Raw genomic sequence first — 11,385 nt, 5'->3', positions numbered from 1 at the left:
TTATTTTTTCCTACTTTGACAGTAGAACATTCACCAAGATATACTGGGTATTCCCCTCTCTGAGATTAGATTGAAGAAGTTGTTTTTTTTTTCGAGGAGAGGCGGGGAAGGCATCACGTTGTGAGGTAATATTTATAAATTTCAGATATTACAGTGTATTAATTTCATAGTAAAAACTACGGAGCAATTGTTTTTCAAGCATAACTTATTTTGTTGTTAGCCCTAGTTAATTAATTGGTAGTGTAAATCTCTGTACTACGATTACCTTTTTTACTTAGGCTTGCTGAAGGCTTAGTAGTAGTTTGTTAGTCAGAGTAGCCTACTGCTAACCGGTTAAACCGCCTCCCTATCTATAATGTATGATAGGCGTACCTCAAGCCTAAATTAAAGAAGGCATGTTTTAATACCTACTTCAGTAGTAGTAGTAGTTTTATAGAGACGCAGGGAAACATCCAATACTTTTATCTATATTACTTATTAGACCCTTGTTGTGTCATGATCATCAATCAAACAACTGTCTTGTGACACTGACTGGTTTTGTACATTTATGATTTCACACCTGACTGACTATTATTAATAAAACGAGCAAAAACAAACAGATCTATATTATATTAGACCCTCTTGTGTCTAGGCTAAGTGTACACCATGATCATCAACATCCGTCTTGTTTCTGGTTTTGTACATTTATAATTACGCCTGACGGACTATATTATTTAATAAAATTAAAATGAACAAATACAAACTTATAAAACTGCACATGGCATCTATAACTATTGATTTTGTTTATAAGTGCTGTATGCAGTTTGTGTTTTTAACCCTGTATATATTAAAGTTCTTTGAAAAATCTGTATATATAAAATTTCAATTTTTAATATTTAAAATTTTTATTTATTTAGGCTATTTAAAAATTGTTGTAATGGTTTTATTGGTATTTTAACAATTGCAGTTTGCGGAATGTACTCTTGTAAATAGCCTTTATTTTAATTTAAAATCTCTAACTTTTATATATTTTTATTTATTTTATATTGGCTATTTTGCAATGTATATTTTAGCCTCTTGGCAGTTTTGTAATTTATACTGTATTTATTTAAGGACAGGGTGTAAATCCCTGTTATTCAAACTTTTTTTTTTAGCTTTGGACCCAAACTTTAACACTGAAAATTTGGTGAACCAATGTCTCTTGGACATACTGAACCTAATTTACCAGAAAAAATTACAGCATTGCATTTTAGTAGAAGATACATGTCTAGGAATCCTTGTAAAGATCAATTTACATTTTTGGAAAATATTTTATAACTTAATTTAAAAAAAAGAGTAGTGCAAAAGATCACTGCACCTTACTGTAACTTAATTTTTTGATTGAAATTCATAAAAATAGCAGCTGAAACATAAGCAGTATATGAAGGCTACAGTAAAGTTGTTAATGGTTTAACAAGAAAATATTTGATATCAGTTTTGGCTTGTAACATGTGAAACAGAAGGTTGTTGTTATCACTCAAAATATCATTTTTTGACAATAGGCTAGGATCAATCAAAAACATTCATCTGGTGTAAAGTTTATGTATAATATTTTTTCTTTTGTTAAACCAATAACAACTTTAGCTACTGGTTACATTTTAATAGCTATTTCGATGGATTTTATATTGCACATTAAGATTAAGGTGCTTTGATCTTTTTTCATTATTTTTGTAATTAATTTTTAGAATATAAAACGATAAGAAATCAAAACTTGTGAGGTATACTCTGTACATGCAATTTTAACCATTTTTTTTAGTAGGCCTACTGTTGAGTATATTAGAATACGTTGAATATTATTTTCCTGGTAAATTAGATACTGTATTTACAGAGTGGTTGAGTCGAAAAATTTACCTGGGTTTAAAATCTGGGTCCCCAGCTAAAGGTTGAATAACTGGGACTGAAAACAGTTTATAACAAAACGTTTGTCAGGGCTCATCTAGCACTGTTTCATGATTGGTCTAGGCCCTGGGTATTCAACCTCTTTTTTTAATGTCTTCCATTTTGGACGGCCTATTTCTTTTTTCTGGCTAAACCCATGATGCACACCATCGTGTCGGGATTCAATAATTTAGTCAAAACATGCAAATGTTATGAATTTCTGGAAGATGTGTTATTTTCCCGGAGATTCTTTCTTGCTTGCTTGCAGGAGTGCGGGAGACCATTTTCTGGGAGACTCCCGGGACACAAAACTTTTGTTCAACTTCAGTGTGGATCCTGTTTCAGTGGAGGCTCCAAAAATTTGGCCGACAAAGGGGTCTGACATGTCCAACAGAGGGATCTGAACCAAGGGGTCGACTAGAGCCTCGGTCAGAGTCCAGGAATAAAAAGTCTCTCGTAGAGTTTAAAACGGGGAGAGTTTTATGGTTTACTGTAGTATGGTCCAAATTGTGCCTTTAGATTCACAATGAGATTGGCAGTCAAATTAAGTTTTTTGTATAGGCAAGTAGTGTACATATTAATTTTATTTTTGAATATTTATTATTTAGTTTTTTGTATTTAAAACCAATTGTGTTTCAAGGTTTCCTACCATTATATTTCAGAATGTTGTGTTCTTGGTTTCGCATTGGCTTGGGATGGCTTCCCATCCTGGTTGGAATTTTTATGGGCATGTCAATATTTATTCCGTAAGTTTTTTATTCATTCATTATAAAAAAATTATTCTAAGATGTAGCGAAGGATGCTGTTCAGGATTATGAGTTACAGTACATATTTAGACCTACTTGTAAATGTACAGTATAAATATTTTTTCAGAACTACAACAATATTAATACCGGATGGAACTATTTGAATATATAAATATTTTTATTAACGTAATTGTGAGTATTCCAGATGGAAGATAAGACAAGTATTGGTAAATACGTATTCAACTCTTGCGATATGGCTAAAATCACACTAACAAAAATATTTACCAATGAATGGAAAAATAATTAAATTGGACATATGCTCACTAAATATTACATTTTTTGATCAACCAATAAAACTTTGTAGTTAAGTACTTTCTGTACATTTGCAAACCTTGTATTTTGTTATCTGACTGAAATTTATGATCTTACAAAGACTGAGATCTTTAAAAACAAAACAAAGAACTTGCTGAAATCGTTGCGAAGGTAAGTAACCAATTGGTTCAACAAAATAGATAATTTTTCTGCTATTCTTATGGAACCAAAATGTTATCTGACTGAAATTTATGATCTTACAAAGACTGAGATCTTTAAAAACAAAACAAAATGCTGATCGAGAATGAAAATTGTATGTTTGGATAAGACTTGAAAGTACATCATTAAAATGTTATCGGTTGATCAGAAAGAAATTAAATATTACACTGAAGTTGTGAGCTTGGTTCTCTAAAGTTGAAATACACGTAAACAATTAAAAAATTAGTAAAGAATAATAATTAAAAAAATTAAAGATTTCCATTTGAAAATATGCAATGATTAAATTATTATAAACATCAAGGCAAGCAGATGATTGCTTTCAGTACTGTGTAAATGTATTTACTTCATATAATATTAGTGTAATTATGTTTTAATGAATAGTTGTTATTCTTAATGCAATTATCACTAACTATAACAAAACCAGGCACTTTTCGTAAAAAACGTGTCTTCAAATCAGCTGAAATGCCCATGTATTGGCCACCTTAATACACCACAACTATAAATTATCATATCTGCCATATTTTATCGGTTTTAACAATTTTTGCATACTATTATTTAGACTTTGACCTCGATTATAAAGATCTAATAATCTCATTTTTCATTTTTTTTTAAACAAGAGCCTATTTTTGCTAGAATCTTATTTTTTTCTTATGCCAAGCCAAGCCAGATGATGGCCTTCCAGTTAGTCCCATTTCATCACTGCTGGTAGGTCAGTGGCCTTCAGTCCAGTGTCCTTGCACAAAACAAAGAATACAGTACATTTAATTCTGATACAATTTTCTTATGCCAAACAAAATGGAAGATAGAAAGTTTTTGATCTACGTTTTGTTGCGGTACATTACTAGGCATTTTTGATGGATTTGCTCCCATTGCTAACTACCAAATGTATATTACTTGAATTATGAAATATCAATCTTTATATTTATTATTATTATTTTAATATTTATTATTATATTGTAGATTTTAGCTTGATAATGTTATAAAAGTGGAGTTTTGCAATTTAACCACCAGTTTGTTTTTTTTGTTTTTTTTTCCCAGGTATGCAATATCTGTCAGTTTGGGCCATGTTAGTGCAGGATTCCCATATATAAGGTAGTTTTCTTTTATTTTCTTTGTTTCACTCAACTGAAATGTGGTTAAGGTGCTTGCCTTCTAATCCCAGGGTCCTGGGTTCAATTCCTGTGACCGCAGGATTTCTTTTTCTCATGATTGGAACAAGTCTCATTGTTATACTAAACATTAAACAGGGTCCTATGGGAGAACAGTAGATATCTTGAACAGGTTACCCAGTATAAAGAAGAAAAATAGAATAAAAAAAATATACAAATCAGACATGGTAATAAAGTTATTGGCGGGGGTTTGATGCCCCCATGTCTCGCTTGTGTGTGTCAGTGTCGGATTCAAGGGGAAAAGTCCCCAACTCCTAACTTTTTCTACGCCAGTAAAAAAATAGACAAAAAAAACAGATGATATTCAAATTTATGTCCATGGCCATTTCCAGCCATTCAGAGTTGCCATAATCAGAAATTTTCTTACTATTAGGTGGTCTAGATTCTCTGTTTGTAAAAGGGCCTCCCTTCCCCCTCCTCCCATCTATTTCTAATTCTTGGATCTGCCCCTTTGTCTCTTCACCCACTAGTACTGTAAAATGGGTGTCTTTTGAAAATTTAAATGTATTTTACATATCACTTGTGTCTTTGGGTAAGGCTTTTAATCTATTCATCTTGCGTCACTCAAGTTGAATTACATATGTTTAGGGTGTTGTATTGTTGAATAAATTTGTGTGCAATGCATTGCTAAATAAATTAAGTATGCACCACAGAGAATGGAAGTGGTTGAACAATGTTCATGTGGCAAAGACAAGCCAAACCAATCACAAATCATGTTTTAGAGATAATGGCCAAAACATACTGGAATATATCAAGATTTTTTATAATCTGTTTTATACACTAAACCAACCTTTATTTACATCATGCTATGTTATTATTTAATCTCAATTTTCAATGTTAAAAGAACAATTTTTAACAATTTGGTAATGGTTTCTGCCTGAAAAATGCCCAAAATCATAAACTTTAATAATAATAATAATAATAACAATAATAATAATAATAATAATAATAATAATAATAAATAATAATAATAACAATAATATTAATAATAATAATAATAATAATAATGCATTTATAATTGCGCCATATAACTAGGTAAACCTATTCCGAGGTGCACACAAACATACAAAACATGGAAAATCAAAAAACAACAATTATAACTTTGAAGGATGATTTATCAAATATTGCTCTTTAACCAGGTGTATGTTTAAACTCTGTAACCTTATAACAAAATGTCGGATTTAAATGATTCTTTCACCATTTTATAGCTCTCATTTTATTGTTTAACACTGTTTTATTAACTAAAAAGGAATAAAAAAAAGTCTTGTCTTAGGGGTACATTCATAGTTATTCATAAAAAAAAAGTACAACAATTAATTGACCTTTCCAGAATGTCAATCAAACTTAACAACTGACCCACAAAAACAAATGTTTGCACATATTTTTACACTATAATAACTTAATAACTTTCATTCCACTACCTACAGTATGGTACAATGCCGAAACCAAGAAGGCAATTCCTGTAAGCAGGTCCGGTATTATAAATTAATGCCTTAAATAAACATCAAACAGATACAAACATGTTCCTTAATAACTCGCCTGAGAGGATTATTCAAGGAGCTGAGCGTTTTTTGTTATTATAAAAGACACGAATTTAATACTCAACACAGAGCCTGGTATCGAACCCAGGCCCTGGTGTGCAAGAGGCAGGAACCATACCAATTTGCCAAAATGCTCAGCTCACTGTTGTTTTGTGGGACCATAGCAACAACATCCAGGGGGGGGGGGCGAGGGTCAATTACTGTATATGCACTGATAATTAAAATATTGCGAATAAGTACAGGTATGTGTAATATGTGACAAAGCTTTGATATTTTTTGTATTTCGAAGTGCACTACATAAATACCCCAAACATAATATAATGTGTATTTTCTGGCTAAACTGATATTAAATTTCTAGTTTTTTTTTTTTTTTTTTTAATTGTATTCTCTTAGTGATACAGGAACATACACACCAGAAAGCTGCATATTTGGACAACTTCTGAATATAACATCTGCGTTAGGTAAGTAGTTTATGACTGCATACAGAGTATACGTTGACTGCCAGACATAATTTGTAGGTTCCTTCCTGCATGACAAACCAAGTACACATGTACAAACATACTTTTTTTTAAATTTTATCTAGTCATATGTCATCAAAATGGTATGTCTAATAAATTGGCTTGAAAATATCAGGGGATGTTTAAACTTGTCGCCAGCAATGGAACAGTAACTTTTTATTGCTGCTGCCAAGTGCGAGCTCTCTCGTCTGCTTTTTGCATGGGTTGGTATATATTCAGAGGGTGCCCCCACTCGTGCAATCGAGTGTACTGCCGGCAACATAACCCAACAAACTGTTATCATCTAGTTGTTTATTCCCCGAATTACCAGCCGTTATAAGTCTATGGTTGTACAATATATAACAATAAAGTAATAAACGCTAGAATTTTTCCCTAGTTTTGATGAGTATTCGTCCCTAGCGCCCAAAGCAACACCTTCAGGCAAACGTGTTGACACAAACTGTAATAGTTTTTTGCAGTACACAAAACCTGAAAGAAGAATCTGTTAGCGATGCTGAATTTATGAAATATACTGGTACTTCCTGTTGGTTGGAGTGAAAGACATACACAGTATTTGCCAACCCTCCTAATACACATAATTATTTGCTACTTGTTTTGCAGCCTTCCAATTGCCTACTGTTTGGAATTGAGTAGCATCTAATATTACTTCCAATGACTATTGTTACTAATTCATAGACTTGGAACTGCAAATTTGTTTCTATTTAATATTGTAAATAGGAAAGTTATCAACTTGAACATAGCAATTAGTGTTATTTAAAAAATGTTTACCCATCAGTTTACAGTGAAAATGATAGAAACACTTCCAGTCACTGGAAGTGTTTTATTTACTTTTATTATATTTTTCTGGTTTAAGAATCAGAGTACAAATTTTTTAAAATGAGCAAGTTGATTTCAAAATTAATTTTTATTGTTTTTTGACATTAGCAAGGGACAATACATCTTTAGGTAATTATATCAATTATAATGCAGAAATAACGATTTAATTTTAAAATTTCCGGCCATTTATAGATGCTATAATCGTAAATTTTTTTACCTCAGTCCCAAATATGGTGGGGCTGAGGTGATTAGACCCCCCTATCTGTCAGTGTCCCTTCCTAGGCGTCCCTATTTATAATTCCTGGTTCTGCCAGAAATTACTTGTTACTTGTTTAAGTAAAAAATAACTTCAATCTTTTAACACAAAGCCAAACCATTGCAGGCCAAAACCCGAGACTACCCTAAATTTTCAGGTCCCAAAGATGATCTCAAATTGGAGGGCAAACTTTATTCAACATTAAATTTTTATTAAATCAAACACAAATGGATATTTTTGTAAGAAATAATTCATAGGAAAATAGTACTCTCCAAAATATGCTTACATAATTATGTGATGGCTTGTCCAACCAGGACTTGGCCTACCACGGTTCTCCATCGTTGTTTGTCCTGCGCTGCCATTGTCACTTCAACATGTCTTAAAGTAGGTTTTAATGTACTAGTGGATAAAGCCTATTGATATGCAAGATAATTTATCAGATAATTTAAAATCAATAATACCAAATCCTTTTTTTTTGGTGTATTTTAGCATTTGCTTCCATTTATGTACGCTACAAGCAAGTCCAAGAATATACTAAAGATTCTCAACCAGAAATTGGTAAATGGAACAAAGTGTCACTGTTCTTTGGCTGTATTGCAGCCTTAGGAATGAGTTTGGTCGCCAACTTCCAGGTTAGTATTAGCAGGGCTGGAAAAAGCGTGCGACCGCTTGCTTGCTCCAAGGGCCACTAAATGTACAGTACTATTGTTTTGCTATAATAGTATAAAGATTCCTGGAGGCATTTGATCAAGATAATTGTCATGGTTGGAGGCAGAACAATTTTTTCCAGGCCTAGAGTATTAGTAAAACTTATCCAGAGATATGTAGTTTGCTAGGCTTGCATTATTGGCTACTGTACAGAAAGTCAGTTGATTGACTGATTAGTTGACTATAAGTGACTGATCTGATTGATTTATTGATTGAGCAATTGATGATTGATGGATTTATTGATTGATTGAAGTGACAAACTGAATCATTAGTCAAGTTATTAATTGGTTGTTTTACTGATGGAGTGAGTCAGGCACTGAAATATTGGTAAAAATCAACCTCATTAAGTAGTTTCCTGGATGTTTCACCTGTTGCATTGATGATGCTTGATCATTTACAATGATGCGTATACTTTTTAACCGCGAGAATCAATTACATATAAATGTATTTTACGCATTATCTTGAGAAAGAACGTGTCCTAATGGGAAAATCTACTTGGCCTCAGCTCAGTTGGTAGAGTATCTGAACGGTTATCGGACTTATGTCTTGCCATTTTTAGGAGCTGAATGTCCTAACTGTACATTTGATTGGCGCGACTGGCTGCTTCGGCCTGGGAACCGTCTACTGCTTTATTCAAACGTCTATATCCTACCGGATACACCCTCACTTCTGCACACAGACAGCCTACAGAGTTCGAAGCGTTTTATCGTTCCTGTCACTGATTGCTTTTGTTTTTAGTATCCTTTATTTTTTGCAACTTTTTAGGACACATAATATGGCCTTGGATCTGGCATGATACTCTGCTTTTAGACCCCCCAGCACAGTGGTGGCGCCAGAGGGGGCTGGGGTTATAGCCCCTCTGTTGGGCAGGCCCTGGCGCCACCACTGCCCCAGCAGCCCACAAAAATCTCAAGCCCTTTGTAAAATCTGGGGCTTTTTTTCCAATAATTCACATTAAAAGAGAATACACAAAAAGGATTTGCTCAACTTGGGTCCAATTCCCCTGAAGGGAAGGCTGATTTCCCGGATGGGGAGGGCCATGGGAAGCCCCATAAACCCTCAGATGGGGGTGTGGGGTAATCCCCTGGAAACTTTAGAGATTTGAAAGGCTTATTTAGTTGATTTTTAGAGTCTTCAATTCGTAAAAACTTATAGACTTTTTGACCCTGATGAATTGTTTTTTCTTACCAACATCTCTTGACAATGCCCTCACTCCCTGCCCCCCCCCCACCACTCCCCACTGGTGCTGCCACTGGGGTGGGTTGGTGGAAGACCTATTATGTCATCCTATAACACGATAATATTTTCTCATGTTGGCCCAATTTTGTAGTATTAATTTTTTGTTGTGTTCAAAGTTGTGGGGTGTGAACTCTCAAGCTAACATAACCTTATAATTTGGCAGCTATGTCAGTAGTGATTTTTTGAATCCTTAACTCTTTTTTGTAGCAATGGTATTTGCTTCTCTGGCTAACCAAAAATGGGATGGTAATCTTGATGAAAAAACTAAATGGACTAAAGACAACGGCGTAAGTTGAAAGTTGAAAATATAGTACAATATTTGATATGCTCTCCAAATGCATTTGGAAATATCATTCAGATATGTTTGTGATATAATGCTTATATACAGTGGTGTAACAAAGACAGCTGAGACCCCTATTATAAGGCTTTTTTCAGGCCCTATTAAATCGAGTGTTGGGTCTTGGCAGAGCCCTGGGGTCAAGCTACAGTCCCTGGTATGGGGCAAAGCCCATTTTGCATTGTTAATGTTTGTGAAAGGGCATCTTTTTCAAGTGGTTTTAAACACATTCTGTTCTGCTAAGCCAATTTTTGCGGCAGATAAACAGGGGCGGATTTAGAGGGGTGGGCCGGGTCGGCTCCGGCTCCCCCTCCCCACTAATTCTGGAAAGTCAAAAAAAAAATAAAAAGAAAGAAAAGAACAAAATGATCGCCCAAAAGGCATCAGAGGTCATTTTCAGGCTTCTAGAACAGAGAAATTTTGCGAGAGAGCATGTCTGCGGACCCCCTATGGTATTGTTTTTTTGATCGGCCCACTTTTGGTCCCCCTTCTGGGCCTCCTTTTAGGACATCTCTGGATCTGCCCCTGATAAATGTTGATGAACCTCCTGCGGCCCTTCATGTCTGGGCCTACCTCATTTAAGGTGTGGGTACCTGGCTATAACCGGTGGGAGCTCACAGCTGTTACGCCCACTGCTTGTATACGGGGCTCGCCATACTAAAACCAGAATCAGTGACCAAAAAAAGAAAATTGACTTTTCCATATATTCATATTCTACTTACTATTGCCAAAGTTATGAGTAAAAGTATTATGGCTTTCTCTGTACTAAAGTATACAATATTGCCACATTCATATGCTAATTACTCAGTTTAACAAAGCAACATTACAGTACGCCAGTAATTGGATGGCAAGCCTTATATATTTTATAAACCCTACGAATTATGAACTGCAAAATAAGTATATCTATCTTTTTTCTCAAAGGGTTACACGGAGCATGTACTCAGCACGACATCAGAGTGGATCCTAGCTTTCAGTTTTCTTGCATTTTTCTTCACCTTCATTCGAGAGTTCCAGAGAATCGAACTCGAAGCTCAGTTGAAGCCGTCAACGTACTGCCTTCTCTTAGGCACCAGTCCTTCAGGTGCATACTCATAAAGAGACCAGTATTAAGGCACTTAAATGCAGCGGCAGACCATAGGATTAGTTAAAGTAGCCGCCGGAAGTTTTCGGGTAAAGATGGGGTAAAGAGGGGTAGTAAAAAATAAAAGTTGTTATTTGTGTAGTCATATTGATTGCATTTTACAATTGACTATGCCACACACCCCCTCCCCACTCTCAGTTGACTATACCCAGATTTTTTCTCTCAATCTGCTCATGATACCCAGTACCTTATAGAGCAAACTCCTATTTAAGACCATGGAATTGGTTATTATAAAAATGAATACAAATTTGAGTCATATTTCACTGTGAATCATTCTTAAATAATATACTATATTCTCTCCATATCTCTACTTTTTGGCTATTGTAGGATATGAAACGTTGTTTAGAGTTCTAGCTAGAGTATGCAGGGTGGCCCACCAATGGTCAAATAATGTAACTTAAAGGAATGTTGTACAGATTAACACCAAACATTCATATTACCTTAATAGTCGATTGTTGGCAGTTAGCAGTTGTATTTTGGAAGAACA

At 34.4% G+C, this 11,385-nt stretch overlaps 1 protein-coding gene across 1 annotated transcript; it reads left to right on the top strand.

Moving 5' to 3' along the window:
• The first annotated feature begins 45 nt into the window (after window positions 1-45).
• On the top strand, window positions 46-10,943 carry LOC117111905 (DNA damage-regulated autophagy modulator protein 2-like). The gene is made up of 8 exons (XM_033254937.1): window positions 46-125; window positions 2,559-2,642; window positions 4,212-4,265; window positions 6,277-6,344; window positions 7,963-8,105; window positions 8,741-8,918; window positions 9,628-9,707; window positions 10,679-10,943. Exons 2-8 carry the CDS (start codon window positions 2,560-2,562, stop codon window positions 10,850-10,852), a joined length of 780 nt encoding a protein of 259 aa, XP_033110828.1. The 5' UTR covers window positions 46-125; window position 2,559; the 3' UTR covers window positions 10,853-10,943.
• The last annotated feature ends 442 nt before the right edge of the window (window positions 10,944-11,385 follow it).

This window comes from Anneissia japonica, unplaced genomic scaffold (assembly GCF_011630105.1).
Source record: "Anneissia japonica isolate Jap-2015-1 unplaced genomic scaffold, ASM1163010v1 scaffold7516_len108262_cov196, whole genome shotgun sequence".
Classification (NCBI taxonomy): Eukaryota; Metazoa; Echinodermata; class Crinoidea; order Comatulida; family Comatulidae; genus Anneissia; species Anneissia japonica.
Note: the sequence above shows the minus strand (reverse complement) of the source record. Positions and strands in the feature narration are given on the sequence as shown.